At 40.1% G+C, this 27,245-nt stretch overlaps 1 protein-coding gene across 5 annotated transcripts in view; it reads right to left on the bottom strand.

The window, feature by feature from the left end:
• Nucleotides 1-27,245, bottom strand: part of Osbpl9 (oxysterol binding protein like 9) — a 122,310-nt gene that overhangs the window by 51,069 nt on the left and 43,996 nt on the right. For 3 of the 5 annotated variants that reach the window (XM_042678419.1, XM_042678425.1, XM_042678432.1), the window contains exon 4: nt 18,689-18,765. In XM_042678419.1, the coding sequence (XP_042534353.1) occupies nt 18,689-18,765 (77 nt within the window). The other 2 variants (XM_042678439.1, XM_042678446.1) reach the window with 2 other exon arrangements.

The following is a 27,245-nucleotide window of genomic DNA, read 5'->3' as shown; positions in this document are numbered from 1 at the left end:
TCAACTATCAAATCATTTGGAGTAAAGATTATAATGTCTTGTTTTTTTAAAGTGTCTTGCTATGTAGCCCTTGTTGGGTTTGAGGGGTCTATGAAATTCAGGATGGCACTGAACTTGCAGCCCTTCTACCTCTCCTAATCAAGCATGAGGATTACAGAGATATATTTCACCATGTACTACAAGATGATCACTTTCTAAATGTCCATAAAATTGAGCCTAGTATTAAGCATTTACCACTATACTTTCAAGAAGGTATTTTCCATCAAAGCTAGAGTTTTCTTACCCAAAACGGCTAGATACCCAAGTAATGGCAGCTAGGTGCTGGTGGCTCACGCCTGTAATTCTAGCTACTGAGGAGGCTAAGCTCTGAGGATCGAGGTTCAAAACCAGGCAGGGCAGGAAAATCCATGAGACTCTTGGCGCTGTGGCTCAAGTGGGAGAGTACTAGCCTTGAGCTGAAGATCTGAGAGACAGTGCCCAGGCCCAGAGTTCAACCCCCATAACTGACCCCCCACCCCAAAAAAAAGGTAATGTCTAGTTTGGTTTTTTTTTGTTTTTCAGTGTTAGTAGGTATTGAACTCAGGGCCTTATACTTGCTAGGCAGATACTCTACCACTTGAGCCATGCCTCCTGTCTCTTTGGTTACTTTCACTTGCTTTATATCCAGGCTGGCCAGAGGTTGCTGGGGTTCCTACTTGTGTCTTCCCATGTTGCTAGGGATGGAAGTGTGCTTTACCACACCCAGCTACTGATGAGATATAGTCTCTTGAACTTATTTTTTGCCTAGGCCAACCTCAAATTTTGGGGCCCTTGGTTTCTACTTCTTAAGTAGCGAGGGTAACAGGCTCGAGACACCACATCCTGCTTTTTCCATAGGTCTAAGTGAGCAAGTCTAAGACCACAAATTCATAAATAAATAAGATAAAGGGAATTATTTTTCCAGAGTATTAGGTACTCTCATTTCAACATCACAGTGTAGTAGATAGAGATCCTATTTTTAAAAGTGTTTTGGGTTGTTTTTTGTGCTGGTCCTATGGCTTATATTTAGGACATAGGCATTGACCCTGAGCTTTTTTGGCTCAAGGCTAGTAATCTACCATTTCAGCTATCTGCCCACATCTGGTTTTAGGTGGTAGACTGGAGATAAGAGTCCCTTGGACTTTCTTGTTGGGCTGGCTTTAAACTGTGATCCTCAGATCTTAGCCTCTTGAGTAGCTAGAATTACCGGCACAAGCCACTAGCACCTGGCTTATGGGTGTTTTTTACCCAAATCTTTTGGCCAGGTTTTTTTTTAAAAAACTAGAATTTTACTCTAGTCTTCTGACTTCAATTATATAATACTTTTATAATATTTGAAGAGTTTTTAAGGATATTAACGTGTGGCTGGAGATTGGCTGAAGTATGAAGGAATGAAGGAGTGAAGGAGTTTGATATAGTGAAAAATGAGTACAAGCTTTAAGACATGATCTAGTTTTAAATCCTTAATCTGTAAATTATTTTTTTTTGGGGGGGGGGGGGGTCGGTCATGGGGCTTGAACTCTGGGCCTGGACACTGTCCCTCAGCTCTTCAGCTCAAGGCTACAGCTCTACCACTTGGAACACAGCGCCACTTCTGGCTTTTTCTGCTAATGTGGTGCTAAGGAATCAAACCCAGGGCCTCATCATGCATGCAGGCAAGCGCTCTACCACTGAGCCACCTTCCCAGACCAATCTGTTCATTTTTTTTAATGAATCACTTGTGTGATCTAGCTAAGTCACGTTGTCTGCCTCCATTTTCTCATCAAGACTGGTATCAAAATAAGCTAGTCTAGGTAATATAATGTTAGGCATTCTATTTCCCCTTATAATCTTAGAATTTTAGATAATCTGGACTCATCACTATCACCCCAATCTCTATATAGTCCCTACTCTATAGAAGTCACTTAATCTGATACATATGAAAGCCTGGTGCTGGTGGCTCATGTCTGCAGTTCTAGTTACTCAGGAGTCTAAGACCAAAGAGTGCTATTCCAGCCCAGGCAGGAAAGTCTGTGAGGCTCCATTTCCAATTAACCAATATAACATGCAGGCAGAAGGCACGGCTTTATGTCAGTTTAGCAATCAGCAAGAAAGACAAATTAGAGCTCCAGGCCCCAAGTTCAAGTGGTACCACCCTCCCCCTAAAAGGGAGGAACAAATAGATAAAACTATAAACTATGTGAAATTCTTAAGAGATCTATAATCAAGAAAAGCACACCAGCATAAGTGCAACAGAAATAAGATATAGAATTCAAATAAATTAATAGTGATTATCTTATACTAGAGACATGCATTTTTAAAAGCTATTGTAATTGCACACTGAAAGTTTAAGTTTTAAAAGTTTATACACACAACTCAAAATCAAACACATGAAAGACAAAAATGCTGTTACTCCTGGGGAGTGGGATTTAAGGGAAAGGGTCATTTGAGACAGAGGCTCTCTTAGTTTTACTTTACATATTCATGTTGTTTAATTTCTTTTGTATATACTTATTTTATGACAAATTGAAAGATTTATGAAAAAATTTCAGAAACCACATTATATTTAAAATATTTGTATATTCCAAGTCATCCACATTCTTTTAAAATTATCTGCAAAATCCCAAAGTATACTGAAAGAATAAATCTAGCAATTCTGAAACTGATCCTATACTGTTATAAGGACCAGAATATAAAACTCTGTACATCAGGACTTTTGTTTTGTCTAGTCTTTTGTTTGTAGGAAGTGTAAATTTGTAAATTAAGGAATGTTGCAGTGTGCCTTCTTGCTGGTACTTGAGAGCTGAGCATCAACAAAGCAGCCCAAGCAAGAAAAATCTGTGAGGCTCTGATCTCCAATTAGCAACCAAAAAGCTGAAAGGGGGGTGGGGGAGGAGTTGGGGACGCGGGGAAGGAAGGGATGGTAGGGAAAAAACAAAGGAGGAGACAACAATGCTGATAGGAAATGTACTCATTACCGTACTCATGTAACTGTAACCCCTCTGTACAGTACTTTTACAATAAAAAACCTATTTTTTTAAAAAGCTGAAAATAGAACTGTGGTTCAAGTGGCTGAGCACAAGCCTTGAATGAAGAAGCTAAGGGGCAATACCCAGACCATAAATTCATAAAGCTCCAGTACTTGAGGTCAAATACCAGTACTGGCACCAAAAAAATGTAATGAAGTTCTTCAGATTATAAATCAAAGTATTAACAAATATAACCCATTTAGTTATAGAATATTACGTGGATGCTAAATTTTTCAAAGGCTAATAAAGATTTTAAGACAAAAAAGAAAAAAATAAGAGATATTGAAATTTTTCAGTACAATGAACAAGATCAGGCAATAACAACTTGTCTTTCTAAAAACTCATTCTCTCGTGCCAAATCTTATGATGAGCACATTTTTATATATACTAACTATGCTGGCCCTTACAAGTCAGTGTAAACAGTAATTACTTATTTATTGGACATCTCCTGTGACCATGGCTCTGTGTTAAATATTTTACTGATGCCAAAGTGAAGCAGATACTGATCCTGTCCTAAAAGAGTTTCAATTAGAGAAGGTAACGTCTGACTGACAAATGATTTGAGCATGGTTAAACAAATGTATGAGATTAACAATAGAATAAAAAGTATATGATTCAAGGGAGAAAGTTATGAGAATAAGAAAGACTTCAGAGAGAAAGTATCTGAGAGTATAAGAACTGGCCGTAATGGGGGTTTGAACTCAGTTCCTCATTATTTCTAGGCAGATGCTCTACCACATAGGTCATGCCTTCAGCCCTTTTCATAGTGGTTATTTTTTTATCAATAATATCAATTTTAATAGTTACTTCTTAACATTCTAACTCAAATGATATATAATTCAATATGTTGTATTTTTTATGATCTAGGAAACAACTGGCTTTTGTTAGATTTTGTTTGTTCTTTTTTTAATATATTTTTTTATTGTAAAGATACTGTAAAGAGGGGTTACAGTTACATAAGTAAGGTAATGTGTACATTTCCTATCAAACACTGTTATCTCCTCTTTTGTTTTTCCCCCACCATCCCTTCATTCCCTACCTCCCCAACTCCTTTCCCCACCCCTCCAACCCCCTGAAGTTGTAAAGTTAGTTTTCAACATAGTGTCTTGGTACTGGTTATTTTTGAGACAGAATCTTGTTTTTTCCCTGGGCTGCACAAGATTCCCCAGAGCAGCACTTCCTATTTTCCAGAGCTAACAAAAAGAGCAAGAAATGGAGACTTATTCCTATTTCATGCATGGAGAGCAGGAACTTTTCCTTTTCTCCCTATTTTCTCCTGTTATACTAAAGTAAATCCTTGATAAAACAAAAAAGAAAAAAGAAAAGAATCATTTAGGCTCAGTTCCTAGTTATTCTACTCTATTATTGTGTGACCTTGAGAAAATCATTGGCTTCTCTAAGACTCCTTTCTCCAATATCATTTAAGAAAAAGAAAAAAGAAACAAAGGCAGACTGAATTAGAACTTTGGATTCTGTCTAGTTCTAAGCTTCTGTGAAGTTAATACTCACAGGAAAATAACCTTGTTCACTAGGAGAGTAAATATCTTCTGATACTGGGAAAATCCAGAATCCATTTCACTTAAATAAAGACAACTTCAGTCAAGTCCTTAAGCAAATTCTCACCTAGTAAAACCTTCAAAGGAACAGTAATGCAGCACAGGAATGTCGAGAATGCAAAGGAACAATGGAGTAAGCAAAATTAACTTGGCTGAAGTAGCACAGTGTGAAAAAACAAAGTAAGTTATGTATTAAAGAAGCTATGTTCTTAGAGTTACCCCAGAGAAATGAACTCCAGTTTAAAAAGGGCCAGAGTTGATTCTCATTCACATTCTCTCTTTCTGACACAATCATTGCCCCATCATTCATCCATTCATAACACAAAATATTTATAGAATATCTATTATGGCCCACTTCTCTACCCAGTAACATGCTTTTCCCCCCTATGGCAGTACAGCATAACAATCAATTTGTGCTAGTACTGCTATTACTATTATTTCAATTATATTAGAGATCAAATAGATTTGGAGTGTAGAGTATCTGGAATCTACCTAGTCTTAAATAGTTTCTTCAATAGCAATCAGGGAGTTTAGTGACTTGGGATTTGTTTAACTCAGAGAAAAATGGAAATGGTACAATTGAGTAAAAATGTTTGTCTACTTAGAATGTGTGATATTTTGATCAATTAAAAGGCATTTGTTGACATTTACTTTTGTGTTTGTGTATATATTGGTATTAGGGCTTCAACTCAGGTCCTCAAACCTAACAGCTGGCACTCCTGCTACTTGAGCCATGCTTCCCAGTTATAGCTTGTAGCTGGTTATTTTGATACTTGTCTTGTAGATTTGTCTGAGTCCAAATCTCAGCCTCCTGAGTAGCTAGGATTATAAGCATGAGCCACTGTGCACAACTAAACATTTGGGGAAGAGATAGGGGACAGTACAGGAGTTTGAACTCAAGGACTTAGATTTGCTATCAGGCACTCTGCCCCAGGTGCCAGTGGCTCACACCCGTGATCCTAGCTACTCACTCAGGAGGCTGAGATCTGAGGATCTTGGTTTGAAGCTAGTCCCAGCAGGAAAGTTTGTGGGATTCTTATCTCCACAAAACTATCAAAAAAGCAGGATGTGGAGCTGTGGCTCAAGTGGTAGAGCACTAGCCTTGAGCAAAAGAAGTTCAGGGACAGAGCACAAGCCTTGAGTTCAAGCCCCAGACTGGTATAAAAACAAAGTAACAAAGCTACTGGAGCTCAGAAAATGGTAAAACAAAGTGTGGTACTCTGGCATGGTGAGTACTTTGAACTGAAGGACACTAGAAGGTCCTCAAAAGCAGCCTCTTTTTGATCTTCACTAGCCTTTCTTCTGCTCTAATTTCTCTCCTAAGGTAGGCCTGAGAAACTAGAGTTCCTTTCCCAAAAGTCAGCCATAGGCTCAAAGCCAGAAACACTACTCTAACCCCCGGCCCAACATTTCTATATAGGAGCTGCCCATAAAGAAATTACCTGACATACATTGTCTGATAATAAGTCAAACTATTATTTGGAAGAGGTTCAAACCTATTACCCAAGAGGAAGGTCCTGACTCAGTCTACAGGTTCAATGATGAACCTGGGCATAAAAAGAAGACAGTTTTCGCTAGGTCTACACAGTGTATTGTGAAGGCCCTCCTGTCATGTAGAACTTAGATTAAATAACTCTGTTACTGTGACCCTTATAATGGGATGCGTAAGGAAAAGAGTCAGATGTATGAACAGGCAATGGAGTAGTGCACAAAGAATAAGAGTAACTAGCTCTGTCTGAAGGAAAATAACATAAGAGGAAAGGTTATCAGGCACTGTACCTTAAGAAGAACTTGGACGGAGGGGAGGGAGAGATGGGAAGGGGAAACAAAGGAGGAGGTAATAATGCTTAATAAGAAATGTACTCATTACTTTGCCCATGTAATTGTAACCCCTCTGTATAGTATTTTCACAGTAAAAAATTAAAATAAAAAAAAGAACTTGGAAGCCGGGCGCTGGTGGCTCATGCCTGTAATCCTAGCTACTCAGGAGGCTGAGATCTGAGGATCGCGGTTCAAAGCCAGCCCGGGCAGGAGAGACCGTGAGACTCCTATCTCCAATAAACCACCAGAAAACCGGAAGTGGCGCTGTAGCTCAAGTGGTAGAGCACTCGCCTTGAGCTGAAGAGCTGAGGGACAGCGCCCAGGCCCAGAGTTCAAGCCCCACGGCCGACCAAAAAAAAAAAAAAAGAACTTGGAGGCTTACAATCTGAGATATAGTTAGGAATATAAGCACAGGGAAAAGCTGTGAGAAGAGACAACGTGCTCCGAGAGGGTATGGCAATAATTTAAATTATAAACACTTCACAGGGGATATCTTGGGTAAAGCACCTGCAGCTGAGTCCATACACAAGCAAGATAACTAAGATCAAATTGTGAGGAGACTTGTAGGGCCTGCCAGGCACCAGGATTTTGGCAATAGGGAGTCAAAACAGATTTTTAAACATGGGAGTGACTCAGTCAACTTGGTTTTGACTGGATAGATGGGGGAAATCCAATGGCAGAGAGACCAAATCCAAAAGTTAATACTTGAACAAACAAGAACGTGGTGACTGGACATGGAAAATAAAGAAGATGGAAAAAAGCTTTAAATGATTGCATATGTGTAGTAGAACTTCAATTCATTAAAGGATTTACAGGGGGTAGGGGGATAATTGCTTAATAAATGTTTAGCCTCAAAACTTTTTCACTTTTATTAAAATATACAAAATACAATTTTCTGCCCAGTGCTGGTGGATTATGCCTGTAATCCTAGCTACTCAAAAGACTGAGATATGAGGATCAGTTTGAAGTCAGCCCAGGCAGGAAAGTCCCTGAGACTCTTATTCCAGCTAACCAACAAAATGTCAGAAGTGGAGCATGACAGAGCTATAACCTTGAGTAAAGAATCTCAGGGACAGTGCCTAGACCCTGAGTTCAAAGCCTCAAGACTGCCACCAAAAAAGCCCCCAATTTTTCTTGTCTTTAAGTACATTAAACATATAAACTTCTCCTTTACATATGAATCATCACAAACATCAGTTATCACTCCATAGTATAAAATGTATTGTTATTATTACTACTGCTATCCTGGGGCTTGAACTTAGGGCCTGGACACTGTCCCTGAGCTTCTTTTTGCTCAAGGCTAGCACTATATCACTTGAACCACAGTGCCACTTGGTACATTAAAGTAAACATATAAACTTCTCCTTTACATATGAATCATCACAAACATCAGTTATCACTCCATAGTATAAAATGTATTGTTATTATTACTACTGTTATCCTGGGGCTTGAACTTAGGGCCTGGACACTGTCCCTGAGCTTCTTTTTGCTCAAGGCTAGCACTATATCACTTGAACCACAGTGCTACTTGCGGCCTTTTCTGTTTATGTGGTCCTGAGAAATAGAATCTAGGGCTTCATGCACACTAGTCAAGCACTCTACCACTAAGCCACATTCCCAGCCCCACAGTATAAGATTTAAATAAGCAATAGAACTCAATATATGCCAGGGGCAATACTGGAATTAGCTTTTTAAAATAGAAGCATGAGTATCAATTACTTTGTCACCAAGCTTTTTTTCAAACAAGAGTTTAAGACACTTACCAGCACTCAGAAGACCAAGACAAGAAGTTACAATATGCAGCCGCCAGTCTGAGCGACATGGCAAACAAAGATTGCTGGTGGCCCATGCCTATAAATAAGGAGGCTGAGATCTAGCGCATCTAAGTTCAAAGCCAGCCCAAACTGAAAACTCTGCAAGACTTCCATCTTCAAAATAACCAGTGAAAAACAGGACCAGAGGCATGGTTCAGTGGTGGAGCACTAGCCCAGCAAGCAAGCTGATCAAGTTAGAAGCTCTGAGTTTCAATCCCAGTACTGGCACAGGGATAAAGAGGAACAGAGGGAAGGAAGGAAGGAAGGAGGGAGAGGGAGAGGGAGGGGGGGGGAAGGAAGGAAAGAAGGAAGAGAAGGAAGAAAAGCAGGAAAGAAGGATGGAAGGAAGGAGGGAAGGGAGGAAAACGAGGAAGAGGAGGGTATGTGGGGGAAAACATAAAGCTGCTTGACTTTCCAATAAGCAGAACATGGTGCTATCACAATGCTGTTTGCTAACCAAACTGTATTTACATTGAACTAAATTCTCTGATAATATTCTAGCCCATTAGGGGCTGGGAAGTGGCACTGTGGCTCAAGTGGTAGAGTGCTAGCCTTGAGCTGAAGAGCTGAGGGACAGCGCCTAGGCCCAGAGTTCAGGCCCCACGATCGGACCAAAAAAGCAAACAAACAAAAAAAAAACCCCAATATTCTAGCCAAGTAGTTGAATGGTTTGATAACTAAATATAACCTGGTCTTACTAAAAAGGACAAAACCAAAACTTCAGAAATTCCAAAATGGATTTCAAGCCTCTAATTATAGAAGAGCACATCTCAGTCTAAAACGAACTCAGGACATTTTGGAAACAGATCTAGCTTAGTCTGTTATCTTTCCTATTTTGGGGGGGAGGGGGTTTGAGGCAGTACTGGATTTGAATTCAGGGCTTGCCTTAGACAGTCACTTTACCATTTGAGCTGCACTGCCTGTCCTCGGGCAGGGTTTTGCCCCGGAGAAACCTCAGGCTGAGGTCCTCCTAACTCTCCAGCATAGCTAGAATAACAAGTAGGCTAAACCACACATGGCTTGCTAGTTGCGCTAAGGATTAACTTTTTACCTGAGCTGGCCTGAAATTGAGATTCTTCCTCTCTCTGCCTCCCAGGTAGTTGGAATTACAGATGTGAACCACAATACACAACTTGTTTCTTTTACACTGAGTGTTAAGTGATATATACCTCTTTTGGACTAGAAAGAGACAGTATTTTTCTTTAAGTGGTTTCTTTTTGGTTGCACAAGATAAAAATAAAAAACTTTCCCCAGTAAATTAGAGTTAACACAAATTATTAAAGGGCTTTATAACTTAGTTCAGCAGTCAATGTCTTGAGAGATAATTCAAAAATAACTGCATAATTCCCAATATAAAACATCACAAAAAAAGTTCTTAAAACTGTAACTACTCTAATAACCTTCCCAGACAGCCCCTTGCAACACATGGAAATAATTGATTTGTTTTTAATTTCCTTGATATAGCTAAAAAGCAAAACCGTTTACACAAGCAAAACCAATTGTTACTTCAAATAAGCAAAGTTTTCTTGTTCAATACTCCTCTTGATCTTTCAAGATAAAAACACTTGTGAAGTTTGAATGCCAGCAAAAGAAGAGTGCACGATTTAAAAAAAAAAATGCTTTCTGGGGCTGGGAAGGTGGCTCAGTGGTAGAGTGCTTGCCTTGCATGCATGAGGCCCTGGGTTCGATTCCTCAGCATCACATAAGCAGAAAAAAGCCGGAAGTGGCGTTGTGGCTCAAGTGTAGAGTGCTGCTAGCCTTGAGCTGAAGAGCAGCTCCCAGGCCCAGAGTTCAGACCCCACGAGCGGAACCCCCCCCTCAAAAAAAATTTTTTTTCCTGGTCTCTTAATTCCAGGCAACTTTCCATAAGTAAGCTATGTTGAGACCCTAAAACCTTCCCTTCAGTTTTTTGAGCCCAATAAACTGAAGTTCCAATATATTTGCAACAGCTACCCAAAAAACATAAATTACACCCTTCCCTCATACACATACTAATAAACAAACTAATAACTATACACAAAAATACTGGGTCAAGCAAAAACACTGTCTAAAACAAAACATCATCAAAAGTACTATTTAGCCTGCCAAATGAACAACTGAAAAAAGAAGCCTAACTTTTGTATTTAAAGCCATATAAGGAGTCAGCCTTCTAAAGGAACGCCCTGTGCCACAAAAAAAATAATTTTTGTAAAAAGGGAATCGACCCCTCCCAGAGGAAGTGAAGACGGCCTACTCACCGCAGAGGGCGGCGGGCAGAGGGCCCACCTGTGCCGGCCCCGCCTGCGCAGCCAGGGGGACCCTGGGGGCACAGGGCGAGGAGCTGGCCCCTTTCCCAGATCCTCGGGGTCTACTCACTCTGCCAGCGGCCAGCAAGAAAGCCATTCGCCGAGTCCCCGCCCTCGGTGCCTCTTGGGGAGGGGGCGGGGGCGACTCTCGGGCACCCCCCTTCCCAGCCCTCGGTCTCCCGGTACAGCGCAGCCCGGGCCGGAGGTTCAGCTCGTCCCTGAGACGCCAGGACACCCCGCCCGCTGCCCGACCTGCCGTGGGCCTAATTGGCTGGCCTTGGCGGCTCCCTGCAAAGAGACCCCTGGCGATTGGCCATGGGTCACCTGCTGTCGGGAAGAGCGCGGCTGACGATTGGTGGTGGGACCAGTTTGGGGCTGGGGAGGCAGGAGGGAGCGGCCCGGCGGGAGGGGCGGGCCCAGAGAGGGCTTCCTAGGCGGCGCCCTTCCAGGCCCCGCCCTCCCCACGCCTCTCGGGAGCCTAAGGGACGCGCCGCCGCAGTCTGGGCAGCCGTCACGAGGGAGCCCACTTGGCTTCCCGGGTCCAACCCCGTTGGCTCCCATTGGGTGGTGAATGGAGAAGGGTGTTGTCACCGTCCTTAGGTGCTTCACCTACACGCTCCGACTTCCAGAGGTCGCCATCCTCCAAATTCCGAAGGCTGTAGGGCCTGGGCCATTCGTTTCACGGTGGCAGCTGGTAGTTGGCTTACTTCCGGAAAGTTGTTGTGGTCCCAGGGGTGCAGGGAGGCGGGAGAGGAAGTACTACGGCACAGCAATCAACAGAAGCTTGAGCGCCTGTGTTTTATTTTACTATCAGTGAGACTTCCTCGGGCCTGCTGTTGTGCCACAGCTCCATACGGAGTGTAGGTGGCTTGTGAAGATTTGTTTAGGAATCCAAATGGCATAACTTAAAACCACACTTAAAACCTACAGGACCTTGACAGAAAATGCAGCAAAGACAGAAATACATAAATATAGCTTACTGATCTGGTGTGAAGTCTAATTTTCTGCTGTTACTATTTTTCTTTATTTATACATCTTCCCTCTCCCTTGCATACCCCTTGCACAGTGCAGACTAAACTACATGGTTGTTACTGAATGTTATAGACATGTTCAGTTTTTTTTTTTTGTAAGTCATTTTAAAATGTCCAATAGATACTGTATTCTCTTCTACCCCTACTCACTATTTATTAGTCTGGTATTTCTAACAGGGCTCCCTAACTCAGCAAATGAAGCCACTTACTATCCACACTTAATACAAAACACAGCAGTCCTTAGACTATCAAGACATGTAAAGACATGGACAAATGCTAAGTGAAAGAGCCTATCTGAAAAGACATTCCAAGTGCTACATATGACATTGTGGGGAAAAAACAAATGAACAAGGAGCCCATAAAAAGTTTGATAGTTATAGGAACTGGCAGGTAGTTAAAACGCCTGTTGAAAAGAATGAAATGCTAGGTTTTGTTTATTTGCTGGAAAAGAAGCTGAAACTAGCTAGTCTGGAAAAAGAAACAACAGGGAAAATTGAGGTATAAAAGACTATTTTTTTTTCTGTATGAGCCTATAGTGCTGTTAAAATCTTGAAATTAGACTTGATAGACACTATTACCCAACTTTTTGTAGGTAATATCCTAGATTGGTCACTTAACTTCATTCTGAAATAATCTGTAGATTTCACTAAGAAAAACAAATTTGAGTTGCCAGATTTAATTTTAAAAAAAATGTCTAGTGGGGCTGGGAAGTTGGCTCCGTGGAGAGCGTTGCCTTGCGTGCCTGAGGCCCTGGGTTCCATTCTTCAGCACCACATAAGCAAAATGAAAAAGGCCGGAAGTGGCGCTGTGGCTCAAGTGGTAGAGCACTAGCCTTGAGCTGAAGAGCTGAGGGGCAGCGCTCAGGCCCAGAGTTCAGGCCCCACAACTGGACCAAAAAAAAAAAAATGTCTAGCACCTTGCCACGAGGTTTTTGCATTATCTAAATTGACTCTCCATCTTAAAGGTTCTGCCTTCTTTGCACTATAAATTTATATATCACAACCAGGAAGACAATGGATGAGAAATATGTTTATTCTAGAGAAAAGTATAGGAAAAACTATTACTTGTACTTTCATATACTTCTCCACAGTTTAACTATTTTTTGTTTTTGTTCTTTTGCAGGTCTTAACTCTGGGCCTGAGCACTGTCCCTGAGGAGATTTTGCTCAAGGCTAGCACTCTACCACTTGAGCCACAGCAACACTTCCAGCTTTTTCTGTGATTTAATTGGAAATAAGAGTCTCATAGATTTTCCTGCCCTGGCTGGCTTCTCAGCCTCCGGAGTAGTTAGAATTACAGGCAAGAGCCACCAGCACCTGGCAGTTTAACCTTTTTGTAAAAGCATGTGTTGTATCATTGCTTTATGAGAGAGAGAGAGAGAGAGAGAGAGTGTGTGTGTGTGTGTGTGTGTGTGTGTGTGGCCTGGGTGTGGCCTGGGTGTTGTCCCTGAGCCTCTTTGTGCTCCAGGTTAGCACTCTACCACTTGAGCCACAAGGCCACTTCTGGATTTATTGGAGATTGGCCTGGCTTTCAACCATGATCCTAAGATCTCAACATCCTAAATAGCTAGGATTACAGGTGCCCAGCTATTATCGTTTTTTTTGTTTGTTTTTTTGCCAGTCCTGGGACTTGAACTTAGGGCCTGGGTACTGTCCCTGAACCTTTTGTGCTCTACATTTGAGCCACAGGGCCACTTTCAGCTTTTTCTGTTTATGTGGTACTGAGGAATTGAACTGGGCTTCATGCATGCTAGGCAAGCACTCTGCCACTGAGCCACATTCCCAGCCCTAATATAGTTTTTAGAATTCAGTTTTTATTGTACTTTTCCCTTTTCTTTATACCGGATTGAAGTCCATAAAGGCAAGGACTATACCTTATCCATTGCTTTATCCTTTATTGATAGAATGTATGGAAACATAGTAAGCACTCAATAAATATTTACCAAACCAGTAACTTTTCTGTATTCCCTATATATTCTCATTCACTTCTTAATATTTTTAACCTTGTTTATATAAAGTCAGAAAAATACAACTGGGCACAGGTGGCTCACACCTGTAATACTAGCTCAGGAGGCTAAGATCTAAGGATCGCAGTTCAAAGCCAGCCCGGGCAGGAAAGTCCATGAGATTCTTATCTCCAATTAGCCACCAGAAAATCAGAAGTGGCAATGAGGCTCAAAGTGGGAGAGCACTAGCCTTGAGCTAAAGAGTTTAGGGACAGTGCTCAGGCCCTGAGTCCAAGCCCTATGACAGACCAAAAGAAAGAAAAGAAAAGAAAAGAAAAATACATAATAAGATTTGCAGAAAAACACATGGATAAAATAAATTCATAACAGCTAAAAGGAATAAATTCTACCTATTGATAAAATGGAACCATCTGTCCTTTGTTGTTTCCCAAGAGGTCAAAAGAGACAAACCATGATAGGTGTGTGTTGTGGCTCACACATGTAATCTCAGTTACTTAGAAGGCAGAGAGAGATTGGGAGAATTGCAGTTCAAAACCAGCCTGGAGAAAATTTTAGTGGAATCCTATCTCAACAAATGAATTGGGCAGGTGATATACACCTTCCACTACATAGGAGACATGAGTAGGAGAATTAAAAGTCAAGCTAGTCCAGTCCAGGCAAGAAACATGAGACCCTACCCAATAAAAACTAAATCAAAATGGGATAAGAGAATAAATAAGGGACTAAAATAAAGCTCAAGTAGCATCTGCCTAGCCCAAGTAGCTCAGTGCAACAGAACCCATGAGAAAAAATGAACCTAGAAAATCCTGGATTCCAGTTTAGGAGCTAGAAATTCCCTTGCCCTCAGAAACAGCACCAACTCTGGCAACGGTCCTTAGGGAATCTTCCTCTGATACAGGAAACCAAGGTGACTTCCCCATACCATTTTACCTGGGGAAGAGATGGCACAACTATATTACAATCGTTTCCTTTGGGAAAGAAAGGACTAAATGGAGAAAAGCAAAACATGCCTACTTTACGCATGTCACAAATGAGGCCAAGGGAAACCACATATCTGTAGTAAACATATATTTACATAATGAGAAAATAAAATGTATTGTCAAAAGATTTCTGTGAATATCCATTATCTACCCAGTTAGACACATATGCTACCATAGTTAGCAAGGGATAAAAGAAAGGCACCTCAATACTATTAAAAGACTGGTTTTTCTGCTACTCTCCATATATACCTTAAACACTAAATATTTTCATCTATAATATGCTTCTCACAGATATTTAATTATCATACTTGAGTACTTTCTTTTGTAAAAAGATTTCATAATGGTTCTGTTGTTTTTCTAGCCTTGACATTTCTAGATGACATTTATATAGAAATGTTTTAATAGCAATTCATTGATAACACAGACTAAAAAACTTAAAGGTGTCTATTCAAAAGTTATATATGAAATTTCAAACTGGGATAAAAAAAATCTCTACAACAATCTTCTATGTTTTCATTTCTGCTAACCTCCAAAAATGAGCATAACCACATTGAATCAGTTTAGTAACAACCCTAAACGCCCAGGGCTTCCAAGTTATGCCATTGTCTGTGCTAGTATTTATAATCAACTTGGTGCCATGTATTATTATTACTTAATCACAGGAAAGCCTTGACCACCTAGATGACTATCTATAGCATACAACATGTACTGTATAAATGAAAGTTTCCTAGTAGTTAGAAGAAAAAAAGTAATATGGTGATGTCTTCATATTCTACATCATAATATATGCATGTCAAAGTTACAAAGAATCTATACCCAAATAATCAGTGCCATGTTCACATTTTAAGTAGTAACTTCCTTTTAGAAAAGAAATATCATTAATTAATCTTTACTCAGACTTTATTGGCCTTGTGATATGCTTTGTTTTGAACTTGAAATTTTCATTTAAATGTATTGTTGGATTTGTCTGTTGTTTTTTTTAACAAGGTCTTGCAAGGGAGCCCAGGCTTGCCTTGAACTCATTATTCTTCTTGCCTCAGCCAAGTATTGGTATCATAAGCATGCACCACCATATGTCTGACTTGGAGGTAGTTTGGTAAGTGTTTAAATCTAATAAATTTACATTTGCCTTTGTATCTATCCACATTAAATAAAATTTTATGATATAATATTTTACCCACATACCAGAATTTAGAGCCTGTAAGTTTTTTTTTTCTAAAATAGGCTCAAATATATTCAAGTTTATAACACTGATTTTATACTTTATTGTTTAAGGTCTAACTAAAATTCTACCTCATGCAATATACAATACTATGAAACCTACAGGATGAGACATTCTGAATCTTCTTTCAGCAATTAACCCCTTGCTTGTCAAACTCAGCATTTCATTTGTAAAGTATACTAGGTAAATAAATTAGTATCATGCAAGAAGTCTTCAGTAGATCTTTCATGAGAGGCTCAGTAGCCCCTCTGGCTACCCTTTAAGGAGCTTTCTAACTAATCTAGCTGGTTATTAATAGTGTGTGTAGCCGGGCGCTGGTGGCTCACGCCTGTAATCCTAGCTACTCAGGAGGCTGAGATCTGAGGATCTCGGTTCAAAGCCAGCCCGGGCAGGAGAGACCACGAGACTCCTATCTCCAATAAACCACCAGAAAACCGGAAGTGGCGCTGTAGCTCAAGTGGTAGAGCGCTCGCCTTGAGCTGAAGAGCTGAGGGACAGCGCCCAGGCCCAGAGTTCAAGCCCCACGACCAACCAAAAAAAAAAAAAAAATAGTGTGTATGTGTGTATGCATGTATGTGTGTGTGTGTGTGTGTGTGTGTGTGTGTGAAGCTAACATATAAGTTTAGAATGACTGTAGGAAACTCAACTTCCATAGTTGTGACAAGGACAAATTTGTAATTGTCTTTTTTCCATCTTCAAACTACCCTAGTTACCATTTGCTAATAATGACAGAGAAGCAGGGACAATAGGGGAAAAAGGAAGAATAGAAGAAAAGGTAGAAGAAATGGTCTAGATAGAATTACAATTAATCAGAATAAAAGGAAGGGAACTAATATTTGTGAGGTACCTTCTATGTACAAGTCATTCTATACTAGATATTATATAGCCCTAACACAATTACTCTGTTAAGACATTACACCTATTTTTTCACAGATGAAAAATCTGAGTTTAAAAGATATTAAATATTACCCTAGATTATACAGCTAGTAAGAGCTAAATAGGTGGGAGTTGTGTATATTTTAAAAGATAAGAATATTGTAAGAACTTAATGAATTGTGCAATGATTATGGCAATCAAACGAAACAGACTGACCTTTGAACTTAGGGTCAGAAGAAGAGGATCTTTCTACTACAGAGGTCACTTCTAAACTAGACTTTGAAGAAAAGGGCAAAGGATAATTCAGAAACAGAAACAACATTTGTATAGATTTCCATAGGTGTCCAATGGCAGGAATGCATATATGAACAGACTGAAAGTTGATCATAGAGAAACTTAAATGTTAATCTAACCAACTGTGGGGAAACATCATCAGCCACATTCAATTATCTTCTAATTAAATCTCAAATTGAATAAAACGATGCTGCATTATTTATAAAACTACCTAAAACTACATAAAACTTTTTTGTTTGTTTGTTTTTTGGTCCAATCGTGGGGCCTGAACTCTGGGCCTAGACGTTGTCCCTCAGTTCTTCAGCTCAAGGCTAGCGCTCTATCACTTGAGCCACAAGCGCCACTTCCAGCTTTTCTTTTTGCTTATGTGGTGCTGAGGAATCGAACGCAGGGCCTCATGCATGCAAGGCAAGCGCTCTACCACTGAGCCACCTTCCCAGCCCATATAAAAGTTTTTTTATGTTATTGTCAAGGTTTTGTACAGTGGGGTTACAGTTACGTAAGTAAGATAGTATGTTACATTTCTTGTCTAAGTGTTACCCCTTCCCTAATTTTTCTCCCTCTTTTCCTCCCTTCCAATCTCCCCCCAAATGAAAGTGTTTTTTAAAAGTATAGTTCAGAAGCCAGGCACCGGTGGCTCCCACCTATCATTCTAGCTACTCAGGAGGCTGAGAGTTGAAGATTGCTGTTGGAAGCCAGCCTAGGCAAGAGTCTTCGTGGGACTCTTGTCTCCAATACCCTACTCAAGTGGTAGAGCATTTGCCTTGAGCAAAAGAAGCTCAAGGAGAGCCCCCAGTACCCAAGACCAGCAAAAAAAAAAAAAAGCATAATTCAGGTAACATACAGGTCTCCAACTTTTGACTCCCTATTAGTTATCTATATCCCATTAATAATCACATGCTCCAATGATGTTTTTAAGCCTCTACTTGGACACTTTCAAATGTGGGGCACTCATTATCTAGTAGAACTCTATACTATCTTTCCTAATAAAGCCAATTCTTGCTGCAGGGCAAAGGCAAGTAGAGAAAATGAGTTTCATATCTATGATTTAATCCTTTAAATTAAAATGAACAAAATCTTCTATAGTCACAAATATATGCTCTTTCATTGGAAAATAAGCATAAACAAGTATTTTCTGTATGCTTTTGTGACCCAGTATCCTTTTCCTTAGTCTACTTTTGCTGGATATGAGGTGGGGATAAGTCTTCTATGCTGTTGCCTAAAGCCAATAACACCCTAGTTCCAGGGTGAAACACAAGACTATAAAACTGTGATTCATTAAGACTGGATATATGGAACTTACACAAAAGTGACCAGCCCAGTAACTGATAATTACATTGAGAAGAACATCTCTGATAGACTCAGTTCTTGAAATTGCTTTAATCAACTTACCATCACAAAGAAAAAAGCCTATCTGAAACCAACTCAAAAGAAATGGAGCCTAGAAACAGACATGGGGAGATCAGAGATCAGAAATGCCTACTTCAAATCACACTTCACCTTAGTGAGTTTTTGTTTTCTTTGAACCATTTGCTTTAGCACAGCATTTCACTTTCAACACTCCCAAGTACTGTCGCTTTTTAGAAAAAAATTAGTATTTTACTCAGGAAGAAATAAATGTCCAACTTTATTAACACTGAAAGAAAAGAATAAGCAACTCAGAAATTAAAAGTTCTCATTAGACTATGTCACAGTTAAAAAAGAAAAATAACCAAATATAATCCCCTAAAAAACAACTTTTTACTAAGGAAAAATAATCAAACATAATCCCCTAAAAAACAATTTAAGGAAATATCCAAAAACCATATAGACTCTTACTTGAAGCTGAAGAGTGTGCCGAAGAATTGTTTCTTCTAATGCATGAATCCACTTCTCTCGTTCATCAGCATCACGAGCTAGAATAAAAGATTGGAGATATTCAGTTTTGTCATTTCTTTAATAGGTTCCACTTTGATCTGCCTTATTGTATTGCTAAGCATCTAATATCTAATAGGTCTAATATCTAAGTACAAACACAACATACTTGCTTCTAATGGAATAATTACACTTAGTAAGTCCATTACATAGCTCTGCGCAAACTGCCACTGAAAACTAGCAAAGCTGGATTAATTATTTTTAAAAAATGGTTCTGTCAACTGATTCACAGATTTCAAAACATGATATATGTATATAACATATATATATAAAGAATACTATTCAGCCATGAAAAATAAAATCTTATTGTTGACAACAACATGGACTGAACTGGAAATCATATGTTAAATGAAAGGCAAAGAAAGACAAATACTACATGATCTTGTTCATATGAAGAATCTAGAACTTGCTCTTACAGAAGCTGAAAGTAAGCTGAAGGTGTGGCTCAAGTGGTAGAATGCCTACCAAGTAAGAGCAAGGTGCTCAGTTCAAACCAAAAAAAAAATCAAAAAGCTGAGAGCAAAATGTGAGTTGACAGTAGGGAGGAGGGAGAGCTGGTATCTGGAACCCAGGATAGAAGCAAGAAGTGATCACCATTTGGTGACCACTGACTGATAGCAGTAACTACTAACTGATTTTTTTATTTTTTTATTTTTTACTTTTTATTTTTTTGCCAGTCCTGGGGCTTGAAGTCAGGGCCTGGGCACTGTCCCTGAGCTTCTTTTGCTCAAGCCTAGCACTCTACCACTTGAGCCATATCACCATTTCTGGCTTTTTCTGTTTATGTGGTACTGAGAAATTGAACCCAGGGCTTTATGCAAGCTAGCAACCACTCTACCACTAAGCCACATTGCCAGCTTCTGATTTTTCAAAACCTGAAAGAAAGGGTTTTTTTTTTGTTTTTTTAAGTTTTATTATAAAGCAATAATCAATGTTCCGACTGGAGATATGTCTTAAATGGTAGAAAGTCAATCAGCCATGAGCAAAAAATGAGCCAGCACTGGTGGCTCAAACCTGTAATCCTAGCTACTGAGGAGGTTGAGATCTGAGGACTGCAGTTCAAAGCCAGCCTAAAGTAAAAAGCCAGAAGTGGGGGGCTGGTAAGGTGGCTCAGTGGTAGAGCGCTTGCCTTGCATGCATGAAGCCCTGGGTTCCATTCCTTAGCACCACATAAGCAAAAAGAAAAAAGCCGGAAGTGGTGCTGTGGCTCAAGTGGTAGAGCACTAGCCTTGAGCTGAAGAGCTGAGGGACAGCGCCCAGGCCCAGAGTTCAGGCCCCACGACTGGACCCCACACACACAAAAAAATATGCACTCAGACCCTGAGTTCAAGTCCCAGTAATAGTACAAAAAACATAAACAACACATAAAAACCCCTCATGGTAAGCCCATAGGTACAAAGCTATGTTTTTATATAGCAGTTAAAAATAAAATAAAAACTGGTTGAAAGCATTGGAAATCAACAAGGTAGTATAGAATTACCAGGCCTGGTATTTAGAGCCACTCTTCAGTATTTAGAGGTATTATAAATTTTGAGAGAAGATTCTAGATTGGACAAAGTACTTTAAGCTCTGTCAGTGTGGAGGCAGTTAGTACATATATAAGAGGTCTACTTTTTGCTCAATTTTGCTAATGAACCTAACTGCTCTAAAAAATAAAAGTCTTTAAAAAAAAGTGTTTCAAGCCAAAATTTAAAGACCACATTCTACTGTAACAAAAGACTAAATATAAGCCATGTTTTAATGAGAACCCCCCCTCACCCCTCTGCCAATCCCAAAGTTGCTTCACTTTGAGATAAAGGATAAACCAGAATTTTATGATTTCAGTTCCTAAAAGATTAATAAAGGGTCACTGTTTTTGTTTTTGTTGGTCTTTTCTTTTTTGGTACTGGGGATCGAACTCAGGATGTTGCACTTTGCCACTGAGCTACACCCTAGCCCCTAAGGTCAGTCGGGGGTTTGAACTCTGGGCTTGGGTCCTGACCCTGCGCTCTTCAGCTCAAGGAGAGCACTTTACTGCTTGAACCACAGCACCACTTCTGGTTTTCTAGTGGTTTATTGGAGATAAAATAGGGATACAGGTGGACCCATTGCAACAATGAGATGTACAAGTTGTTATGTCGAAAAACGAACTTTACAACTTTGGTGGGGGGGGGGGGGAATGGGTGGGGGGCAGGGGGGGATGGAAAGGGATGGGAAGGGGAAACAAAGGAGGAGGCAACAATGCTTGATAAGAAATGTACTCATTATCTTGCCCATATAATTGTAACTCCTCTGTATGGTATTTTCACAATAAAAAAAAAAAAAAAAAGAGTCTCATAGACTTTCCTGCCCGGGCTGGCTTTGAACCATGATCCTCAGATCTCAGCCTCCTGAGTAGATAGGATTACAGGCATGAGCCACCGGCGCCCAGCTCATGGGTCACTATTCTTTAATTTTGAACTTCATGGAAAAAAATCATGTCCTTAAGACTAAAAGGTATAAAAAAATGTTAGGTAGGAATGGGAGGTTTTTAAAGACACTGATAAGGAATGTGAACAGAGACCAGAAAAAGGGAGAGATGGAAGTTAAAAGGACTATAGGAAATTTGAAGGTAAGAAGTTGAAAAATCTAATTGACTTAGGTAAAAGATAGGGAAAGAATAAAATAGACATGCTGACTTATCAGGGAATGGAAGGAATGTAGTTACAGAGGAGAAGAAAGCATCTAGCTTGGTTGAGGAAATACAGGCACTGTTCCACAACACAGAGAATATAGAAGAAAAGTTGGATATAATGGCATAAACATGTAATCCCAGAGTTAGAAGCAAAAGAATCATAAGTTCAAGGTTGGCCTGTTTCTACATAGGGAATTCCAAATCAGGCTAAACTACATTATGAGATCCTTTCTCTAAAACAAACATACCAATGGAGGAGAACAAACAGGAAGTAGCAGGCTGCCAAAAGATTTTGGAGCTGAAAAATCTCAAATTCAATTAATCCTGAAATTTGGTAAACCTGACATGTTCAAGAATCTCACCATCCAAAGTTTATCTGAAATTATTAACAAGGATGCTCAATTACATGTTACTAGGCTGGAGGTGGCTCAATTGGTAGAATGCCATCTGTGAGCAAAAAAGCAAGCAAGAATGCAAGGCCCTTGGACTGGGAAGGTAGCTCAGTGGTACAGCGCTTGCTTTGCATGCATGAGGCCCTGGGTTCGATTCCTCAGCACCACATAAGCAGAAAGAAAAAAAAAAGCCGGAAGTGGTGCTGTGGCTCAAGTAGTAGAGCGCTAGCCTTGAGCTGAAGAGCTGAGGGACAGCGCCCAGGCCCAGAGTTCAGGCCCCACGACCGGACCAAAAAAAAAAAAAAAAAAAAAAAAAAATCATAAAAAAAAAAAAAAAAGACAGCAAGGCCCTAAATTCAAACTGCATACCAATACACAAACTAAAATAAATTGGAGGCCAGGAATGTGGCTCAGCGGTAGAGTGTTTGCCTAGCATGCACGAAGCCCTGGGTTCCATTCTTCAGTACCACATAAACAGAAAAAGCCAGAAGTGGTGCTGCGGCTCAAGTGATAGAGCGCTACTAGCCTTGAGCACAGAGGCTCAGGGACAGAGCCCAGGCCCTGAGTTCAAGCTCCAAGACCAGCAACACACACACACACACACACACACACACACACACACACACACACACACACACACCTAAAATTAATTGAAATAAAGTATAAAATAAATTATAATTTAAATATTCTCTTCTCAGGAAAAAAAAACACAGAATACATCTTTAATGCAGTCTAGAAAAGAAAAGGGAGAGAGCAGGATGGAAAAAGGTAATTTTAGGACGTTAAAGCCAGGTCTCTGTTCATGAGGGTAAATACAGAACTTCCAAAGTGCTTTCTACTGGTAATCTAGGGTAAAGTTTGTTCAGAAAGGAGAACAATCACTCAACTTGAGATGATGAAAATTTAATGCCAAAACTAGGCAAATAAGATACAAATAAGATACATAAGTTGGATGCTGGTAGCCTAGGTTTGTAAGCTTAGCTACTCAGGACGCTGAGATCTAAGGACCATGGTTCAAAAGCCAGACTGAGGAGGAAAAGTCTGTGAGACACTTATCTTCAGTTAACCATCAAAAAGCCAGAAGTGGAACTATGGCTAAAGTGGTAGAGCATTAGCATTGAGAGAAAAAAATAAAATAAGCCGGGTGCTGGTGGCTCACACCTGTAATCCTAGCTTCTCAGGAGGCTGAGATCTGAGGATCACAGATCAAAGCCAGCCCGGGCAGTCCATGAGACTATCTCCAATAAACCACTAGAAAACCGGAAGTGGCGCTGAGGCTCAAGTGGTAGAACGCTCACCTTGAGCTGAAGAGCACAGGGAAAGCGCCCAAACCCAAAGTTCAAGCCCCACGACCAACCAAAAATAAATAAATAAAATAAAATAAAATAAAATGGTCAGGGATAATGCCCATGCACCCATACACGCATACACACAGATTATATATTTAAAAGAGAGAGAATTTGCTATTTTTTTGTCCACTTCTGATGTAAACAGGGCCAAAACAAAGTAACAGAACTAGACCAATAAGAATTGTAAATGAGGGCTGGGAAGGTGGCTCAGTGGTAGAGCGCTTGCCTTGCATGCCTGAGGCCCTAGGTTCGATTCCTCAGCACCACATAAAGAAAAAAGCCAGAAGTGGCGCTGTGGCTCAAGTGGTAGAGCGTTAGCCTTGAGCTGAAGAGCTGAGGGACGGCGCCCAGGCCCAGAGTTCAGGCCCCATGACCAGACCCCCCCCCCCAAAAAAAAAGAAATTGTAAATGATTATGTTATTGTAAATAAAATGCTTAAAGGCATTTCGGAAAATATATAATGGTTCCACATGAACTTGGGAGTAAAAAGGCCTTAATACATTAAAACTATGTAAATATTTCTTCAGCATATGAACCAGAATGAAGGTATTTGTGTATTATCATTTAAAATATTAACAGTAAATCACTTTTCTGAAGACTACACTCTGCCTCTCCAAGGAACTGGGTCTCTCCAAGAACTGTGCTAAGGACAGAGAGGTAACAGTAAGATACTTCCTTCCTTCTCTATATTTAGCTGTAAGTGGTTAACATAATATCTTTGCCTTTCTTTTAGAAAGCATATACTTCTAGATCAAGACTGCAGTATAAGCAGTATATTTCACAAAATTAAATCCTGTCATGTAAAACACAACCTAGATATAGCAAAATGTTACGAATTCAGCCTTTGTTATAATATTTATTACTTATAATTTACACCAAATCACTATGCTTAAACCAATGCTGGTGAGCTGGTGTTCTACATTTCTTTTTCTTTTCTTTTCTTTTTTTTCTTTTTTGGCCAGTCTTGGGACTTGAACTAAGGGCTTAGGTACTGTCCCTGAGCTTCTTTTGCTCAAGGCTAGCACTCTACCACTGGAGCCACAGCACCACTTTGGCTTTTTCTGTACTGAGGAATGGAACCCAGGGCTTCATGCTTGCTAGGCAAGCACTCTACTAAGTCACATTCTCAGCCTACTTTTCATAATTATACAGGATTTCCTCTACCAAGAAAGAATAAATATGAGAAGATATGTTGGTTTATTTCCTTCAAGAACCAGAAATGAATCCTCAGCTGACATAAGAGAATTATGCAATCAAATATAATTACATAGGATACTTGTCAATGTCTGACTACCTGCTCATTAAATCCATACAGGGAATAATTCCAGGCCTTTCTCTCACCTTTAAGATTTTATTTACAATAACATAATTGGGGCTGGGAAGGTGGCTCAGTGGTAGAGTGCTTGCCTGACATGCATGAGGCCCTGGGTTTGAATCCTCAGCACCACATAAGTAGAAAAAGCCAGAAGTGGCACTGTGGCTCAAGTGGTAGAGCCCAGAGTTCAGGCCCCATGACGGGGGAAAAAAAAATTCTCTCTTTACAATAACATAATCATTTATAATTTCTTACTGCTCTAGTTCTGTTACTTTGTTATGCTACATCTGTATTGGCCCTGTTTACATCAGAAGTGGACAAAATAATAGCAAATTCTCTCTCTTTTAAGTACATTTATCTTTGTGTGTGTGTGTGTGTGTGTGTGCGCGCGCGCGCGCCAGTCCTGAGCACTATCATTGACCTTTTTTTGTTTTATTATTATTTTTTTCTCAAGGCTAGTGCTCTACCACTTGAGCTACAGTTCCATTTCTGGCTTTTTGATGGTTGATTAGAGTTAAGTGTCTCACAGATTTTTCCTCCTCAGTCTGTTGAACCACGATCCTAGGATCTTAGCCTCCCGAGTAGCTAGGCTTACAGACCTAGGCTACCAGCATCCAACTTTTGTATCTTATTTGCCTAGTTTTTGTTTCCTTCCTGAATTTATTAAATGGCATTAAATGGTCATTAACTCAAGATGAGTGATTGTTCTCTTTTCTGAACAAACTTTACCTTTGATAACCAGTAGAAAGTACTTTGGAAGGCTTCTGAATATTTGGTGACAGATTTATTCCTATCATACCTCATTATTAGATTCACTGTCCTCTTCCAACCAGTGTCCAGTTCCCCTATGTGGTTGGGCCTGGCTTCAGTGGCAAGCCTCCACTTGGAATATCCACTGAGCTCAGGAAAAACCTTGACAACCAACACCATCTGATAGCATAAACACACTTATACTCTGAGAGTACAAGTACGCCATTCCATTTAGAAGGAGAAAAAATAGCAATGGAGCTAGAGTTATACTGACATGTTAAAAGATAAGTCAATGTGGCTAAGGAAACAAAAGAGGAAAGGCATAAATAATAAGTTCTGTATAATGAAGATAGCATAGGTTTGATTCTGCCACTTACTAATGTGTAAACGAATAAAAACTGACCATTTTCTTACCTATAAAATGGGAATAAAAATACTGACCTTATAAACATGTGGGATACTTATAAAAGACTACAGTGTCCAGGCCATTAAGTTAATCTTTAGTGTCTGCTTCCTCTCTAACACATTTCCTTCTTTTTCTGACCAGAGACTCGCTTTTACAATATAACACACCTTCTCCAGAAAAAATTTCCAGTCATCTCATAGAAAAAAAAATCCTATCATACCCATGTCCACTTGACTTAAATTGCTCAAGGCAAGAGCTCAGCTTCTACATAATCCTGATTATTCCTACTAGACTATCACCCAAAGCAGATCATTTCATTAAAGTAAGAAACCCAGCAAAGATACAGCTTTCTCACCATTAATTTTGAATTTGACTTCCTCCCTCCAAAGGTATATGTCAAGTTGTCTTAGGGCCATCCAAATTTAGTCTTTATAGCATTTTTTTTTTCCAGAGCTGAGGACCGAACCCAGGGCCTTGCGCTCGCCAGGCGGGTGCCCTTCCGCTGAACTAAACCCTCAGCCCACCATCCAAATTTAATATTAAGAAATACAATAATGAAATACAACTTCAAATCATATGCTTCACTGATGTTATACTGATGAAGGTAACATGATCATGAGAGCAAATGCTGATATACAAAGAACTAATGAAAAGGCTGCACAAAAACCAAAACAAAACAAAGACAACATTTGGCAAAGGTGAGTACTGATTAGCAAGCTTACCAGTTAGATGATAAACTAAAAGAAAACGCAAGGGTCAGTATAATACAGGAAATTATCAGAACTTCAAGTTGGGGATATCTAACCTGAAGTGTAAGTACTACCTGTGTGCAACCATGATGGATGAATCTTTAAAACATAACTGAGCTAAAATAAAGCCACACAAAAGAAAGTATATACTGTATTAAGTCCATTTGTGTGAGATTCTCCAAATGAACAGTTATATCTATAGTTTAAAAAAAAAACAGGTCAGTGAGGTAGGCAGTTGGTGCAATAAGTAGCAATCCCAGCTACTCACTATCCCAGGTGGATAGGCTCATGGTGCAAGTCTGGTCCAGGCAAAAGTGCAAGATCTTCTCTGGAAAAAACAAAAACTAATAGCAAAGGACTGGGAGCATGACTCAAGTGGTAGAATACTTGCCTAGCAGATGTGAGGCCCAGTACCAAAGCCCAGTCCTATGGGAAAAACAAATGGACAAACATGAAAGTAGATCAATGGTAGCCTGGAGCTAGGGGTTGGTGTTAATATTTAGCTCACCTTTGGTCCTCAGCTCCACCCAGACCTCCTGGGATCCCTCCCATTCCTGGAGTTCCTGCCATACAGCTGGCCTCTCCCTCTCTCCACCCAGACCCACCTGAACTCCCATCTACCTCACTTCCAATCCCTCAGACCCTCCTGCTATCTGGATGGGGATGCAGGCCCTCCTCTTGGGGGAAATATGGCTCCTCTAATAAACTTTATAATAATCTTTCTCCTGTGCCTGCCTGCCTCTGTGTGGTCCCCTGGGATGGATGTGTGGGATCCTTCATTGGCTCCTTCAGTTGGGAATGGGAGCTGACTAAAAAGAGACATAAGGAAATCTGTTAGGAATAATAG

This window comes from Dipodomys spectabilis, unplaced genomic scaffold (assembly GCF_019054845.1).
Source record: "Dipodomys spectabilis isolate Male_0828 unplaced genomic scaffold, ASM1905484v1 ptg000002l, whole genome shotgun sequence".
In the NCBI taxonomy this organism is placed as follows: domain Eukaryota; kingdom Metazoa; phylum Chordata; class Mammalia; order Rodentia; family Heteromyidae; genus Dipodomys; species Dipodomys spectabilis.
Note: the sequence above shows the minus strand (reverse complement) of the source record. Positions and strands in the feature narration are given on the sequence as shown.